The sequence below is a fragment of the Zophobas morio genome, unplaced genomic scaffold, assembly GCF_036711695.1.
Source record: "Zophobas morio isolate AGI-343-1 ecotype UQ-CSIRO unplaced genomic scaffold, CSIRO_AGI_Zmor_V1 ptg000059l, whole genome shotgun sequence".
In the NCBI taxonomy this organism is placed as follows: Eukaryota; Metazoa; Arthropoda; class Insecta; order Coleoptera; family Tenebrionidae; genus Zophobas; species Zophobas morio.
In genome coordinates, this window is record NW_026972164.1 from 330,361 (window position 1) to 348,354 (window position 17,994).

At 29.0% G+C, this 17,994-nt stretch overlaps 2 protein-coding genes and 1 long non-coding RNA gene across 3 annotated transcripts; 1 reads left to right on the forward strand and 2 right to left on the reverse strand.

Annotated features, from left to right (window-relative positions):
* Positions 1 to 1,906: 1,906 nt before the first annotated feature.
* On the reverse strand, positions 1,907 to 6,208 carry LOC135143467 (DNA replication licensing factor MCM3-like). Its single transcript, XM_064075328.1, has 21 exons — positions 6,052 to 6,208; positions 5,679 to 5,782; positions 5,534 to 5,624; positions 5,352 to 5,463; positions 4,999 to 5,129; positions 4,772 to 4,930; positions 4,620 to 4,699; positions 4,428 to 4,542; positions 4,203 to 4,379; positions 3,899 to 4,100; positions 3,688 to 3,824; positions 3,463 to 3,634; positions 3,255 to 3,405; positions 3,077 to 3,176; positions 2,831 to 3,011; positions 2,714 to 2,766; positions 2,543 to 2,654; positions 2,417 to 2,489; positions 2,248 to 2,362; positions 2,082 to 2,199; positions 1,907 to 2,010 (listed from the first exon to the last, which is right to left on the reverse strand). Exons 1-21 carry the CDS (start codon positions 6,118 to 6,120, stop codon positions 1,907 to 1,909), a joined length of 2,556 nt encoding a protein of 851 aa, XP_063931398.1. The 5' UTR covers positions 6,121 to 6,208.
* Positions 6,209 to 8,078: 1,870 nt separating this feature from the next.
* Positions 8,079 to 9,212, reverse strand: LOC135143493 (uncharacterized). The gene is made up of 6 exons (XM_064075358.1): positions 9,084 to 9,212; positions 8,972 to 9,016; positions 8,841 to 8,923; positions 8,541 to 8,779; positions 8,246 to 8,385; positions 8,079 to 8,192 (listed from the first exon to the last, which is right to left on the reverse strand). The coding sequence occupies exons 1-6, from the start codon at positions 9,180 to 9,182 to the stop codon at positions 8,100 to 8,102; spliced, it is 699 nt and encodes a 232-aa protein (XP_063931428.1). The 5' UTR covers positions 9,183 to 9,212; the 3' UTR covers positions 8,079 to 8,099.
* Positions 9,213 to 12,857: 3,645 nt separating this feature from the next.
* LOC135143491 (uncharacterized) lies at positions 12,858 to 16,142 on the forward strand. The gene is made up of 7 exons (XR_010282804.1): positions 12,858 to 12,934; positions 12,981 to 13,038; positions 13,132 to 13,219; positions 13,286 to 13,330; positions 13,808 to 13,886; positions 14,181 to 14,271; positions 16,076 to 16,142. It is a non-coding gene; the product is annotated as an uncharacterized LOC135143491 (long non-coding RNA).
* Positions 16,143 to 17,994: the final 1,852 nt, after the last annotated feature.

A 17,994-nucleotide genomic window follows, 5' to 3' on the forward strand; every position in this document is an offset into this window, starting at 1 on the left:
ATAATTTTTCATATACCAATTTAAAAGGCAGGTCTCAAGCGAGTACTTAGAAGATAAATGAAAACTTGTTATTTTTGAATCAATAAAAAAATACTCATCACAAGCTCGTCATATTGCAAACTTAGTAGGCAGTATAAAAAATTATATAACAAAGTTGTTACTAAGCAACTTTTTAAATGTTTTTTAACTTAAACTAGGAAAAAAAGTATTTCGTTTAAAAGCTATGCAGTTTGTTAGTTTAACCAGCTTGTCGACATCAAATTATTAACCGTTCGTAAAGATAAATTCTGAACAACTAAGCTTCAAATTTTAATAAGTTAATATAATCTTATGTTTGGAAGAAAAGGAGTAGATAAATATATTCTTTTGTTCTTGTATACATTAAATCAGCTATGATATAAAGGGAGGAGGTACTTATTAAAACAAACTTTCTTATTTATTCCTGTTATTGCTCTACGCTTTTGCTCCTTCGTACGCACCTAAACTGTTAAAAAACGATAGCCAGTAGTATGAGCTCGAACAACGGGCAGAAAAGAAGAGCACCCACTTAGTTCGAGTATTTTAAGATTTAGACTTCCTTTAAAGTAATTTTTTTTTTTTGAAACCATATAACTTAAACTTTAAAACTTAGTTTTTCTTTAGTACTTCATGACAGCTTTAAAGAATTATTAAATTTAGTATTTATGGACGGGATCCTTCAAAGTTACTGGGAACTACCTCCCATAACACGATCTTACGCATCCTTATGTTTTTGTACTTCACTTCTTTGCGTATGTAGTGAATGTTAAAATTCCCCCTTATTATAATCTCCATTAAACCTTTTACTTGTCCATGCTAATAAACACTCGTAGTACTTCACGAAGAGCTTAATGCTAACGTTATATTTTGAAAATTTAAGCTATTCTAACAAACTTTTTGTATAATAATTAGCAACTTGATATTCTTAATCCCTTTATCTTATACTTAAACTGGCATAAAATATGGTCGGGGGAGGTACTTACTTTCCTTCAATTTTTCAACTCAATAAATGTTTCAGTTTTTTTACAGGTTTGGAGATTGTTAACTAACTTTTTCTATTACGGCCAATTTGGATTAGAGTTTTTTTTTCACTTATTCTTTTTGTAAGTTTTAAAACTTTTTTTACCAAAAAATTTTAAACGGATCAAATCATTAGTGTAGATATTATAAATGTACTTTTGTGTATTACTGACTTTAAGTATTACTGCCTTTAAGTTTTTAAATTCTTTTAACTTAATTAATTCTTAAAGAACTCGCATGTCGCCTTATAAACTAAATAATACTTCAAATGTTAAAGTAATAACGACTTTTTATAGAGTAAGATACACAAGGATGCTTGAGGAGGGCTCCTTCCGCGGCCATCCAGCCGATTTTCTCTTTATGCTCTGTTTTGGCGCTGCGCTTCTTCTAGTATTTTTTATTACTATTAAAACTTCGTAACTTTTCTTATGATCTTCAGATAATTAGCACGGCAGTCCCCGTGCTTTTTTTGGGCCCCTCTTTGACTTTCATGGTTGTTTATCTCTGGGGGAGGCGAAACAGATTTATACGACTTTCCCTCCTGGGATTCACTTTTACAGCGCCATACTTGCCATGGGTTTTACTAGGACTCAGCCTGCTTTTAGGCCACTCGGTGCTCAGTGATACTCTTGGAATCTGCGCCGGCCATCTTTATTACTATCTTGAAGATTTCTACCCTTCAATCTCTGGCCGCCGACTCCTGAAAACGCCGATATTATTGTTATGTCTTAGTCGGCCCTCTAGAAAAATTCTAGACACGCTTTTTTTTCTAATGCAGCAAATGGCTAGTAGAGGGCACCAACGCGGAGCCGGAATTTCGTGGAGAGGGCACAGGGAGTCGCGTGGAAGAGCGCCCCCGCCCGGGCGGCTACGACTGGGGAGGGAGCGCAAAGCCGGGCGATGGCCAGAGCTCCCTTGACAGCGCTGGCAAACTCGTTGGAAAAAAGGAAGATTGATTTCCCAAAATAAAATCTACATTTGTTAAAAAAGGAGTTGTTTAATAAAAATCCGCTTTTAAAGAGAAATTATCCTAAATTAAGTACGAAAAACGTCATTCCCGTGAATAAATATTTTGCTTTCTTTCATCATTTGAATCAATATTGCTTCCGCTTCCGCCTCGGACACTCCAAGTTGGCCAACCGCCGCCAAGATGATACGGTCCTGTTAAACATTTGGCGTAGCTTTAAAGAAAAAAAATAAAAAAATGACCTTTCTGTTGTAAACTTCAAGAGCTTCGCTAAGAAAAGTGTGGAAACGAGAGACGAGCTCTTGTGGTAGAGATTCATAAGAAACATGTTCCTTGTTGCGTTTAGTCAGAGGCGAGCTATATAGAAAAAGTCAAGCTATAAGGTATATTTTAGTAAAGTAAGAAGGGCGCCTGCTGGATGGTAGGGATTCAGAGGCCTGCCGCTTCGCTCCTGTAAGGTCATCTGACTGTGATTGACCCTCTTCTGTATAAGAAGGGGTCAATAATACCTAGAAAAAGGCCAATTCTCCGACTTACCAGAATCCTCGTCGCTACTGGAGGCGGTCGAAGAACTGGTGCGACCGGAGGTTTCCGAGTCCGAAATCTCGTCACTAACTTCCGACACCTCTTCGCCTCTTTCCTCCAGGCGCTGAAAATGGTTGATTTCCGTAAAACAATATAACAGAAGCCAAGTTTTTTGAAGAAAACCTTACTAAGACGCCGTTTAGCGGACTTTCTATACCGTTTGGCACGTGCTTTAGCTAATGTTATGTTGCTTCCTTTAAATTTGTTGTGGCAATGCACACTAAAAATAAAGAAGACAACCTTCATGGAAAGTAGCGTTATTAAGCTCGACAGATGCCTCCTCCCCGTACAAAGCGAAATGCAGAAGGTCGAGCGCTTGACTCGCATCCCGCTTCGAAACGGTCGGGCTTAAGCGCAGTTTAGCAATCGAGGTAGACAACCGAATCAGCGTCTCAAGCGTGCGCGCAGTAATAGGAAGTGTCTATTGGAGAGTAAAGTTTTTTTTTAAAAGGTAATAGGCAGCGAATTGACGAATAGAAAGCTGACCTTTAAACGCCTATTGTCCCGTAACGACGCGTACGACTGGCATATAAAACGGCATGCGGACGACGAAAGCAAAGGTTTGATCTTCAGTTTCGCGTAATATCTAAATGTTACGTTTGGTAGAGAAGGATTTCATTACTAAATATGGCTGGAAACGCAGTTATTAATGAAAAAACGATACAAATATTTTTTCAAAAAGGAGGTGCTCACGATTCGATCGTTAAGCGACTTTAAGGGACCCCTAAGCTTTACGTTGTGCTTAGCATACACCCAACTTTCGTCCTCATCATCGCCTTCTGATTCGCTATCGACTTTCGTTAAAAAGTTGCAGCCTAATAGCAAGTTCATCGCACCCGTCTCAAAGGTACTATCAGCCAATGAAAACCGACCAAAAACAAAAGCGGAATCCACAAAACCGTCAGGTTCGTTGGCGGGTCGGTACAAGTGATTTAGCAATACGTGCTCGGCGACCTTTCTGTCCAATATCGGGTCGATTTCATCGAGGATTATAAAGAGGAAGTCGAAACGAGACAAAAGAGAGTCGGGAAGCGCCACGTTTTCCTACGCTTTTTCTATAAAAAGCGCAACCGCTCACAAAAATATATGAAAGCTACCATGACGGAAAGATCAGTTCGGTATTGGCCGTAAACGGGATTCGCAGCCGCCAATACGCTACAGCGGGCGTTAAGAGCAATGTGGATTCCGGCTTTATTGATAGTGACCGTCTGCTGTTCCATAACCTCGTGAATGGCTGCGCGAGGCGTGGAAAAAAAGGAAGTAAAAATGAAGATAAATGCAGGTGGCCAAACCAAGTGACTTGCGTACCCACGCGGTCAGCATCGCTCATTTTATCGAATTCATCGATGCACACGAGCCCACGGTCTCCCAGAACCATGGCGCCCGCCTCAAGGCGTTTCTCTCCGGTGTCTTTGTCCGTCAAGACAGCGGCGGTCAATCCGACCCCGGAAGACCCTCTTCCAGTAGTTGCAATGGAGAGTGGTGCAATGGTCATTGCCGACCGGAGCAGCTAACCAGGCACAGAGTTAAGATTATGTTGCGTAGATATTAATAATAATAATAATATTCATAATGATAATAATAATAATAATAAGAGCCAAGAAGTGTACACCTGAGACTTCGCCGTGGACGGATCTCCAACGAGAAGAATATTCAGGTCTCCACGAATGTGAGTTCCATTTTCCAGATTTTTTTCCAGGCCGCCAATAAGCTGGCACAATATCGCACGTTTGATATATTCGTGTCCGTATATAGACGGCGCAATAGCCATTGCAAGTTTATGAAATACCTACAAACACAATCTTTATAGATTTTTTCTTTTTTGAAAAAAGGCGACCTTTCCTTTATAAGTGCTAGCAAACTTTTTTATAAGACGAAGATCGTTTTGACTGAGCTGTATTTTACTGCCGGTCGAGACTAAAAGCTCCAAATGATTCGCGATGATTACACTTCTACAGATCAATAAAACATACACCGTCGAATTGGAAATAAATATTTTCGGTGATAAGCACTTAAAAAAAAAGCCCACTTAAAGATGCCGCTGGTGCTCCCTCCAGACTTTGAAGGAAGCGCTCGGTAGATCCCAAACACTCTAGCGCGATCGCCCGGCTTGTAGAAAAAAAATTAAATGCTCAGGCAAGTATAAATAAATTGAAAAAAATAACGGAAAAAAGTAGCAACCTTAAGCTTATCCACAAGATCGCAGGAAAGTATGACATCAATAGAGCGGGGCAGCTGGCCGGCAGGCGTCCGTTCTGGCATCTCCTGAATGGTCACTCGCTGATAGTCTTCGTAAACCGACAGTCCAAATTCGGTGGTGAGGGGATTTCCAGCGTCATCCTAAAAAATAAATTTCCAAAAGCAATTACACTAAAAGAAAAAGATGCGAAGATTAAAAAATCTATAACCGTTTTAGGGTAAACGGTAGCCGTTTTCTTGCCAGACAGGGAAACTAAATCCGAGTAATTTCGGATGAACTGGTCGTTAGTGGCTTTGCAGTAATGAACACTTTTGATCACTTTGCAACGGAGCTCGTAACCTTCAGTAAATAAATAAAAAATAAAGTTTAATGCGTAGCAATTGGATGGGTAAATACGCATTTCCAGCATTTCTTAGGAGTTTACAATTTTAATAAAAAATGGATAAATAAACAAATGATATAAACATTTAAATGTAAAAATTAATTTTTATATTATTAGTAGAAAATAATAATATAATAAATTAATAAAATGAAAAAAAGTAAAAGAACGACAAAAAGTACATCTGGTAACAATCCCTTCCAGGCATATCAGCTGGCCGAAAAAAGATGCAAGTAAATTGCGTGGGGTCATATGATTAGCACCAAAATTACCGCAAAAACCAATTAAATAGTTCTAATAAATTAAGAAATAATATAAAATTGAGTTTACATTGAAAAAATTATATAAATTTATAATAACAAACTGTTTTAGATGTCTCATAATCTATTTTCTCCACTATTTTTTCTAAAGCAATTTGAAAGGGCGGAACATAATCGACGGGATTCTGAATTAAACTGTTAAGGAAAATTATTGACGTTAAAAAATTTGTCAAAAAAAAACTGGTAAACTTTGAAGCCAGTTCGCTGTCTACGTGGCGTAAGTCGTCTATAGAAATTATCAATCTCTTTTGGCGGCTTTCGATTAAGTCTTCAATCTTTTCTTTATAGTGAAGCTGGTTAGTTAAAAAAGTTAAAAAGTATTTAAAAATTTGGCTTATGTTGTTCTTATGCTTATCATAATATTTAAATAGTATATATAAAGCAATAAATAATTAAAAATATTACTTTTGCGTAAACAACGTACGCCTAACTATATGTCTTTCCCGCTTTATTTAAAATTTTCCATATGATAAATTTTCAAAGTAAAGTATGTAATTAAGTTTATTAGCGGCTATATGATCCTTGTAAAAGAAGGAAAGTCTGTTCTAGGAAAAAAACTTACTTCATCAGAATCCAAAAATTCAGTAAACTGGTCCCTCAGGCGATTATGTCTGGTCTGGACATCCTCCATGTTAGTTTTAACTTTCGTGGAGCGGAATTATTATTAAAAAATAAATTAAGCGTTAAAATTATTAAGGTGGTAGTTTAAAAAGATAAGAAAAGAAAACGTGCATACAAAATATATTTGTATAAAGTAATACATGAGCACCTTAAAAATCTATAAAAAACCTTTGTAAATGCGACCAGCGCGGGTGGCAAGGAAAAGGGGGTATTGTACAATTCTCGCACTTCCTTGAAATATTTATTCACTTTCATGTATAACGGTACTTTCTACAGTATCTACTTTACAGCTCATCGCCCTATAAATATAATTTTTTAATTTGTACGCTCAATTTATAAATTATGATACAGTCGAGTTTTACAATTAATTGTTATGAAAATTTTGTTTTTAAAAAAGAAATGGAATTGTTCGTTTAGTTTTTACTTTGTACGTTTTATATTATAAAATACGTTGTAACCAAGTTTTACAGTTCATCTCTTTCTTACAATATTTATTTACATTTAACAGTAATTATATTTAAAGCTTTAACTTGTATACACAATTTACGTTATTCTGTCTACTGTAGTCACTTTAAAAAACGGGTTTTCTTTATTTTTCTTATAGATTGCTTAGAAGTTGATAACCTATACGTTTACAAGATTTCTATAAAATAATTTAATTTCCGCAAAATTTAAAGTAGTCTGAAGTTTTCCACTGTCTCTTACTAATATGCAACTTTCTGGCAGAATATTATATATATAATAACTTATTATTAAAGTAGTTATCCTTTGACGAATGTACATATTAATATTTAATGTGAAAATCAAGGCTTAAGTTTTTTTTTTACTTTTTTACTTTGCATTGTACTACCAGAACGTTGTATGACCGCCTAGTTTTTATTTTGCTAAGGCTTCTGAAAAGTAAAAAAAAACTGACAATTTCAAAAAAGTTGTAATACACCTTATTTGCTTTTTCTTACAGGATTTTTTTGTCTTTTGTAGAAAAATAAAACCTTGTTCTTCCTATGATATTTGAAAACGTTAACTTACGCTATTTGTAGGATTTGCTGTAATTAAAAGCAAGCGATTACTGAAAATACAAATTCATATATCTTGTATATAAATAAATTGTAAGTAAAATTAGTTTTACACCTTTATTAAATACTCGGGATTTTATTGAAAACATAAATCTTATGTTAAATAGAAATTCGACCATGCTTTTGAGTAGAGATTAGGGGGCCAAATAAAAATAGGAAGCTTTAAGTACTTCTAAATAACATTTGAATAACTTTAGTCGACTAATTGATTATATTTCTTGCTTTTTTTATAACTGAAGTTTTAGAACACTTTGAATGTAATATATTGAACAGAAGTCAGAGTTAGAAACTGCTTAAATAAATAAATAAAAATTAAATTTTTTTAATTATAAAATTATTATTTTGAAGCTCATAAAATATTCCAAAAGCCTATAAAATTATTTTAAGTATCGTTGTGGCTGCAAAAAAGAGATCAGAAAAGTATTAAATTGGGAAACAAACATTAGGAATTTTAGAGAATAATATGATCATTATTTTCAAGTATAATAAAAATTACACCATAACAATTAGTTGTGCTGTTTTTAATTATCAATTCTATATGTGATCGCAACAGGAGGCATTCTTGATCTGAAAAACGTATATTTTAACGAGTTTTGCATTAAACTTTTTTTTTTTCCTTTACTCGTAATTAATTTAAAGATTAATAAGTTTTAGGTTAGCTAAAAATTTACAAAGACTATAGTAGAGGCTTCCTTAGCAGGTTTGAAATAGTTCATAATTTTAAGGTATATATAAATTTGCAACAAAATAATTTAAAACTTATCCTACAGTAACGATTAAGATAGGAAATATAATATTTTTATTAATACTCGTCAGGCGTTGTAGATTTTGCGTGGCACTTCTAGTTTGTATAAATTTTAATTTATTTTGAGATAGATTGAGATCGAAAGGAATTAAAGAGTTGCTTTAAAGCTTATTGTTTTAGAAGATAATCGTTAACACATTCTTTGATTTCAATTAAAGAATTTTTTAAATCTTCATATTCATTTTCCCAACTCACGAGATCCTAAATTGAAGTACAATACTGACATTTGAAAAAAAAAATTAATAAAAAAACACTTTTGCGCGTTTCTTGTACAAATCCACGACGGACCGCATTAACAGCAAATACTCTTCACTATCAGTTTTTTTGCTTTGTTGATAATCTTGAAGTTGGTTGCTCAAATTAACAAAATCCTCGCGATTGCTCTTCAATTTAGCTGGCATGCAAAAAAAAATAATAATAAATTATAAGAACCGATTCAGATGCGGATTAATACAAGATTTTAATAAAATAAAAAAATAATTTATAATTTTATCATTTTTTACACTTTTTTATATTTTTGTTATTTAAAAAAATTATTATAGAAAAAACCGTTTAGCTCCAAGTATCGCTGGCGCTTCAAATTAAATTCCTGGCAGTATTGTTGAAAGATTTCGGGTGTTTCTATGGTTTTATACTTTTCTACGGTCTCGCTGGGACGCTGCTCAGCTAAGAACTTTTCGTGCTGTTTATTAATTAAATCAATGTCTTCAGTGCCGGCAGCGGCAGTAGGATTTGAATCGTGAGAAGTTTGACACTGCAACGCGAATGTTAAATCTTTTTTTCCACAACTTTTTTTTCATGAGAATTAATTTTCGCCCGAAAATAATTTTTTTTTTTCAAAAGGAAAACCTTTCTTTTGTAGAACCATCACTAACGATTTTATTGTTCTGTAAATTCTGAAACGACTCAGCCTTTTTATCAATTTTTAAATCCTAAACGATAAGTGAGATAAAATAAACGAATAGAATTGCAAGTGCGACCTTACAAATTAACTTTCCAGAGCCGTCAGGATCAATTATGGAAACCTTAAAAAAAAAAGAGTATACAAAAATTAAAATTCCAATAAAGGCTAAAGCAATGAAAAACAGGAACTTTTTCCAAAAAAGCAATTAAACTGGCTTTCAAAGCTGAAGTTTTCGGCTTAATTGTCTCTTCAAGTTCATTAGCGGTGTAGCGCTTGCTTGCGAGCATCTGCAGTACTCGAGATCTCAATGCAGCTAATTCGGCTGCGCTGTTCGCTATTTCTTGTCTCTTTTTTAAAATTATTGATACAAACTAATAAATTTTAAATTCAATAACTTTTTCAGCAGGTATGCTCGAAGACTGCTGCACTCGCTGAGAATTTCTTGTACTAGTTCTTAATTTACTTTTTAGACCAGCAACGGAAGACTGAGGGATTCTCAATCTTTTAAGTAAGTTTTTCTTAGGCGGCGGTACTGCACTTAAAAGGTTCACTTTCCTATAATGTGATAATTAAATCTCGAGAACTTTTGTACAACTAAACTAAAAAATTTTTAGAAAACTTACGACTTATCAGTTTCGGCCTTTTTAGTTAAAGCCGATGCGCTTTTTGTGGCTTCATCGAGATTAGTAGAAACATGAAGATTTGACCGAATATTACCTTTAAAATTAAGATTCAGTAATTAAAGATAAATAATTTCAATGAGAAAAAAAAAGTACCAATGCAAGTCATGACTTTACTTTCGGGAGCAACAGAGATAGCATCCACACAGTTTTCATTATTATATTCATGAAAGGCGTGACGGCTTCCACATATATTTATGCTCTATATTATATACGTATCAACACACTTCATTACAGAAAAAAAACTATCAATATACCCCAATCTTTACTCCTTCTTACATATGAAAAATTAATTACTAACGCCAAGAGAATCTTTAGAATCTTGATCCGGAAATGTTATAGAAATATCACTAGGCTCGCTAAGAATAGCTTTCAGCAAGCTTCCGCTTAATTTTATACTGTAAACTTCTTTAGGTATTTCACAGGGATCAGAGCGAAGTTCATATGATCCAGAGAGATGAGACATCCAAAAAATATAATATATTTTTATTTAAGCAACTTTGAAAAAACAGAGGAAAGAAAGAGAAGAATAAAAAATGCTGTAGTTTTCCACTAAAAATAATGGTACAACTGGATCGTAAAAGCACGAAATAAAAGGGCTACCAACGTCCCATATAAGGGGCTGCACATTTTTGAAAATTGTGTGGGGCTTTTCTATTTCTTAATATAGCTTATTAATACTGAATTTAGAAAATTATACAGTGGAATCAAGAAAACTGATATTTTGATAATTTCAAGTTTTTCTCTTTACCATATTACACAGTTTTAATATCAGCTTCTACTCATCGCAAAAAGTCTAAAATAAAAGAACTTGCTTTTGAAAGAAGACGTATTTAGTATGTAACATATATGTTTTAAACGGTAGCGTAAACATATTTACTTTTGAAAATATATGCTCTTGCCTTTTATAAGTCAGCTTAAGGTTATATCTCAGGCACATAATTCTTTTATAATTTATAATTTTTATATTTTAGGTATCTTTAAACTGAGCTACAAAGAAATCTTAATACTAGGGAGTCTTTTTGAAACTATAATATATTTTTAAGACGAAAAGGAGAACATATAATTGGACGAAATTCATATTTTGGGTTCTACGCAGTTTCGCGGACACCTTAGGTCATCATCAAAAAACTCAGTACTGTAAGTAATCTTAAATTCATTATCTTTTAGAAAGTTATTTATTTGTTTTACAGAGAATGGTTTTGTAGCTAGCGTTCCTATAGAATAAGGTGTGTGTTTTCATAAAACCTTCATTACTGTGAATTGAGCATTCCATAATCATTACTATGGTGAATCCTTTAGAAGCAGTAAAAAACAAGTGATTAAAAAGGACCTCCAACCCGCCCTGACGGTATTACTAGGAGGTGCAGAAAAGATGCCTGCCTGAGCAATTTCGCAAGTTCTTTAGAACCTTTATGTATTAAAAAAGGGCTATATTTGTAATGGAAGACGCCGCGACTTACATTCCTATTTTAATTAAGAAAAACACTAGCAATTGTAGCATAAAAACCCCCCGATGCACAATTTAAAATTATAAAACATTTTGCATTTAACCTATTTAAAATACTTTTTGTTCATATATTAGGTCAACTTTTAAGCTTAATAAGTACTGCGGGGGGTGATCACGATGCTACCGAGTACTGCACTCTCCTCTTAAAAAAGATTAGAAAATCCTGAGCAAAAAGCGACAGACGAAAAATAACGCAGCCCTAACGACCTTCTAGACGTAGAGGACTTCTGATCCAAATTATAAATCAAAATAGGGAGTACCTTATGCCCTCTTCTAAATTTGTCCTAACTGAAATATGTAAAGTTAATAAATAAATTATGTTATTTTAAACCGCAAGACCTTTTTTAATTTTTGCTCTGTGTTTTTGCCTTTCCATGTTATATTTTTACTCTAACAATTATTGCCTGATCAGCCAGCTTTCTGCGGTGAATAAAAGTTGTTCTGCTTTTGTGCTGCGCTGACTAAAAAATTTTTGGAAGCACTTGATGGAATGCCAGAATTTTAAAATAAATTCAGAGCCGACAACTCCACTTGCACAACACGGCCGAATGCGTCGTTCTCTCTTCATGTGGAAGAAAATAAGCTGTTACGTGTCATTATGCGCCCGTCATAATTTGAAACGTTGCTTTTCAGCAAGGCCTTTAGCTTGGGCTCTTTGCTGGTGTAATTCTTCCTCCAATGCAGCAACGGCTTTCCAAGCCCAACAAGCGATTACAAGCAGAAAAGCTCGGTGAGAAACCATGCTTTCGTCGACTGCGTAATGCGCTTTGAAATTTTTGGTACCAAAGCTGAGAGTAGAAGATATGAATATATATATAAAAGCAATAATTAACAAATTATATATATATATATAAATATATATCTACGAGCATAATTCTGGTTCGTACATTTTCATTCTTTTGAAATTTCTCTAAACCTGTTTTTTTTTTGATTGCTCGAACTCCAAAAATTTCAATAATTAAAAAATTTTTATTTTTGTTGTACGCTATCGTCTTGTAGGAAGTATGATAGTTTGGTTACTGTAGTTCATTTGAGCATTACTAAAAATACCGTTAATATTTTAGTAATTAAATGGTAAAATAAAAGATTTTAGGTAAGCATTTTATGCTCGAAAATGCTTGAGCTTTCGCCAAAGTTATTAATCAGAAAAAATATTAAGCGCTAAAGCTATTATTGCTTAATTTGTTTTATAAGAATATTAAAACTTAAAAAAGTCTTTTGCAGTATTTTTTTATATACATCAACAAAGAGCGTTCTTACCGATAGATTTTTCTTCACGCCCTAAAATATATAAGCTGGTCTCGAGTTTTTAATTACGTTATGTCTATGTTTACAAATTGTCTAAAGCCCACGCAATGTAATTATTTTTTTATGATGTTCACAATTTTTTAAAATACGTTTATAAGACTAAAAGTGTGCAGTCGTCGCACTTTGCCTGCAATCTTTCCTGAATTTTTTTTGGCTAATTTTAAAAAGCTGTTCTAAATAATTTCTAGCCGAAGTTGGTTAACTGTCTTTTTAAAATTAAAAAGTATAACTTATTTAATTGGAACAACTCCAAGCAGTCCTTTTTACTTTTTCTTAGTTCTGGCCTTACACAACTAAATATCATTAACACAGACGAAAGGGCTATCATACTTTGCTCTCGAAATGTGTACAAGCATAGTATAAATAGTTTTACCTGCCCGCGGGGTTGCTAATACGCAACTTGAGGTAGAGCTTTTTTATTAGTATTTTTTACTTTCATGGCTAACTCGAGTTTTGAGTACACCAAACTTTTTGAAACGCCTGATCCAATTATAAAAAACACTTGGATAGTTGTAAGGATTGATGGTAAAAATTTCAAGAGGTTATTGAATTTTTATAATTCTTAAGATATATTAAAGTTGCCTTAGTTAAAAAAATTAAGGCTTTCAGAAAAGCATCAGTTTACAAAACCGTGGGATGAAAGAGGTGACTATATATTAATATTCTTAATCTAATTCTACAGTTGGAATTTATTTCATCTTTTGTAGTTAATTTTTATCATCATTCGGTTTATATCAGGTTTGCATTTAATGAATTTTTGCGCCTTGCAAACTTTCAAAGAGTTTTCGGATATAATATTGGCTTATGGTCACAGCGATGAGTTTAGGTTTTATTTTATTTATATTTTTGATTTTATATACTTTTTTTTTTCTTTACTACTTTTTTTTTCAAGTTTTGTTTTTAGAAAAGAAACAGAACTATATTCGAGACGAGCGAGGTAATTATCTATGCAGTTTAATAGTTGTTTCTATATTAAAAAGTTTTTGTTTTGAAAAATTAGTATATGTTTTAGGTTTTAAATTATTTATAAGAATCTTATTACAGTTTTAAGGTATTATGATTATACTAGTTACAAAAATTTTAAATTATAAGGTTTATATAAAATTTGTCTATATTTATTTTGGACAATTTTAAATCTTGTATAATTACGTTAATTGTCAAGCTTTTAATATATTTAAGTAATTGGTTTTTCGTTTAAAAAATTAACTGAAATGATTTACGAGTTGGAATTAAATTTTACAACTAAATTTTGGTCTTATGAAATTTATATAACAATTTTTGTTATAAAAATTAATTGACTTACTTTTTCTTTGTTTACAAAATTATTATCAACAATATTTTTTAATTTAATTTTCATATGAATTTATTTTGACTCACTTATCCTCTTTTTTTATTGTATATAAAAAAATTTAAGTAAAATCCTTTCGTCGATGGCGAGTTATTTTACGAGTTGCTTTCTCTTCTTTTGGAAAAATTACTTCGAGGATCAGAAAGTTAATCGTTTATATAATTATAAGTTTCTTTAAATTATTCTGTTTTTTACAGAAATGGATTAAGAAAATGTTATTTTGAATAAATAATCAAAATAAAGTTTTATAATAGAAAAGTTATTTTAATAAATTATAATAATTATTAACAAAAATTTAATATCAACTAAATTAGAATTGAATTGTTCATAAAAAATTTATAATTATTGTTTAATTGTAAGCTTAATTTTTATAAGTTTAACTAAAAATTAAACTTTTTCTTAATTTTTATTTTAATTTTTTAAATTTATTACTAATCAGTTGCTTTATCCGCCCTCCTTTGACGCGCGCGTCATCCCGTTTCCTTCAAAAAAAAATCTCCGCGATTATTTGTCGTGGCGCCAAGTGGATTGTACATTTAAATTATATTTAATCGTAATTAGAATTGTAAATCTTCTTAACAATTATGAATAACATAATATAACTTTTATAAAACCTTTTTTTGTAATTATATTTTTACTATTAAATTTACTTACTAAATTTCTTTGATTTATATAAAAATACTTGATGCTAATATTTTTTCATCTGTAAATTTTTTTTAAGAATATATTTTTTGTAAGTGCATAATAACATTATTTTATTATAATACTATAAAAATTAGAAATTTTTCATAAAATTATGATTGCATTGAAATTTAAAAATTACTGTAATTTTATGAATAATACGATGAAGAAAACTAAAAATCTCAATATTATTAGCAGTACTTTTATAAAACTTTATATTATATTTAGAATTACCATTTGTATTTTACTTAATTTTTCCAAAAGTTTTATAACCGATTAATGCTTATACTTTTATATGTTTACGGAAAAAAATTGTTTTTTTATAAATTTATATGTGTATTTTTCGTGTGTATGCATTATATACAATACTATATTTTTATTTTACTATAAATAATAGAAATTAATATATTTAGTTTATTTATATCCGTAATTAGACTTAGAAATTTTCTTAACATTAAGAATAATATAGTAAATATATACTTTTATATAACTTTTTTTTTTCAATTTTAATTTGGTTTGTGGGTTTTTTATTTTTTTTATATATTTATAATTGCTTAATGGCTATACTCTATAATTACAAAAAAAAAGTTTTAATTTTTTGTGCGTTTGTATAATAAATTATACTTTTTTTTTATTATTATTAAATTAAAAAATGAATGGAACTATTTTATTTATAGTAATCTATATTTTAATTTTGGTTTGTGAATTTTTTAATTAAACTTTTTTAAATTTATAAATGCTTAATGCTTATACTTGGAGATGATTTCGAATGAAAAAGTATTTCTAATAAACTTTTTTTTTTATTAAACTTATTTTTCGTGCGTATGAATAATATTTATACTATTTTTATAATATTATACAAATTAAAAATAAATGCATAAAATTTATTTTATACTAAATAATATAGTAATATACTTATAATTTAATATATTTCATATGACATTCCATTAATAAAAAACCTTTTTTTTTTATATATAATTTTGCTTTGTGAAAATTTTCATATTTCTTCTTACAATTTATAAATGCTTAATGCTTATACTTTTATATATCTACCAAAAAGTTTTTTTTTCTAGTAAACTTTTTTATATAAACATTTTTCGTGCGTTTGCATAAATAACAATATATCTATAAGTAGTAATAAAGTTTGCTTTTTATTTAAACTTAATATAATTAAAAAGATTTGTTTATATTATAAACTTTTTTATAATATTAATAAGTAAATTCAACAAAAAATAATAATTTGCTAATATAAACTATTTATTTATATTAATAAGTAAAAATAAAATAATAATTAATTTTTAAATCAAATTTATAATTTTTACTATTAACCTTTTAATAATATTTAAAGGAACTTTATAAAATAAATGTTATTTTGTTATATATTTTTTTATATTGTGAAATCTGTACTATTTTTTATATTAACTTCATGATTAAATAATAAATAAAATAAATTTTTAATGTGATAAACTTTTTTTCCTTAAAAAATCATTAAATTTACTATTTTTATTATTAAAGTAATTAAAAATAATAAATTTAATTTTTTTTTTTTACTTTTTTTAATAAATATCATAAAAATAATATTATCTTTTTTTAAAAGTTTCTTTTTTTTTGTATATACTTATACTTTTTTACTTATTATTATTAATATTTCAGGCCACATTAACAATCTTTACAATTTTTGCTTCTGGTCTCTTATAAATAAAAAAAACTTTTCACCTCAAGAGGCTGAAAAGAGGCTAAAAGTTTTGTTATTATTAACATTTTCCTTTTTATTTGTATAATATTTTTATGAAAATCCAAAATTTTGTAGTTTTAAAATAAAAAATTTTTAAAAAAATTTTAAATATTATTATAAAAATAATAATAATTAATAATTTATTACATTTTTTAAAATCTTTTATGTTGTAGTTTTGAAAAGTTTTTTTTTATTTATTATTATAATAAAATTTACTTATAATTATTATATAATACATTTTTTATATGTTCAAGTTTTAAAATCTTAAATTTTATAATTTTTTATTACACAAATGTTTTTCTATTAAAATTTATAGAAGTTTTCTTTTTTTTATTTATAATTATAATAAAATTTACTTATTAGTATTATAAACATTTTTTTTATTATCAAAAATCTTGTATCTTGTTATAATTTTTACTACGCCAAGGTATTTTTTTTCCTTTTTAAAAATACTAAAAAGTCCTTTATTACTATTCTTGAATATCATTTTATAATTTATTATAATATTTTTCTATTATTTCTTTTTAATATATTTTTTTTATATTGATTAAAATCTTTTATGTTATAATTTTTACTTCCAAAACTTATTTTCTTTTAAAAAATATATATTTTTTATTATTATAATATTTACTTTCCACCATTTTACATATGTTTTAGCGTTTGGAAAACTTTATAACGAACTTTTTTTTACTTCGCGTAGCAAATCCTTTTTAAAACTTTATAAAACTTTCTTTATATTTTTTTTAAAATCAGAAAAGCAGTACTATTTTTTATTAAGTACAAATAAAAAAGAATTTTTTTTAATAAAGTAATATCATTAACAGTTTAGCATTACGAAAATATAATAAATATTATTTATATAATAAGTTTATAAGTATTTCTTAAATTTTGTATTATACTAGTTATTTATATTTGTACGTATTTTAAATTTTTTTTGTTTAAAGAAAATTATTTTTTTTTAACATCTTTAATACACTATCTGAACATATATAAAGAAAAATAGAAGATAAAAGGGAAAAAATACATTAAATATATATAGATCATAAATTTATATAAAAAGTAAAGGAAAAAATAATATGGATACAATAAAGTTTTAATAGTAAAAATAACTAAGTAAAGTTTATGAAAACTTTTTTTTATTATTATTATTTTTTTAAGGAATTTATTGAAGCTAATTAATTTTTTAATTATAATAATTTTTTCTTTTACGTTTTAAATTTTATGGATATCTTATTAACCAATGGAAACTGCTTATTTTATAACCAGCATTTTTATTGGTTTGTAGTTTTGGGCTTTTGCTATTTGCTATATTTATTATTTTATAATAATATTTAGATGCAAGACATTTTTTATTTTGTACCGCTTAAACAGTTTTCATTATTTTTTAGTTTTTTTGTATAAATTTTTGTTTGACTTTTTTTTTTATTTTAAGGGAACTTTTGCAAAAGACAAAAACGAACTTTTATTTTCTGAATGCGATATTAATTATAATAATATTCCTGAAATTTTTCGGAAAGGAACAGTTTTATTTCCGAAATTTGTTTGTTTTTAATTTAAATTTATTATTATATTTTATACTCTTTGCTGCGCCGTTACACATTTATAATTTTTTTAAATTTAAAACTTTTTTTTTGGCGGATAAACTTTTCTATATATATTTTTTTATTTAAAAATTAAATTTATAAAAATATATATTGCTTATTTTTCTATTATAAATTTATTATTATTTGAAAACTTTGAAATTTTAATTAGATTTAATTAATTTTTAAATCGTTTATTAAATTTTTAGTTGCAATCGACATCAATTTAATTTTTTTTTACTTGCCACCAAAAAGTC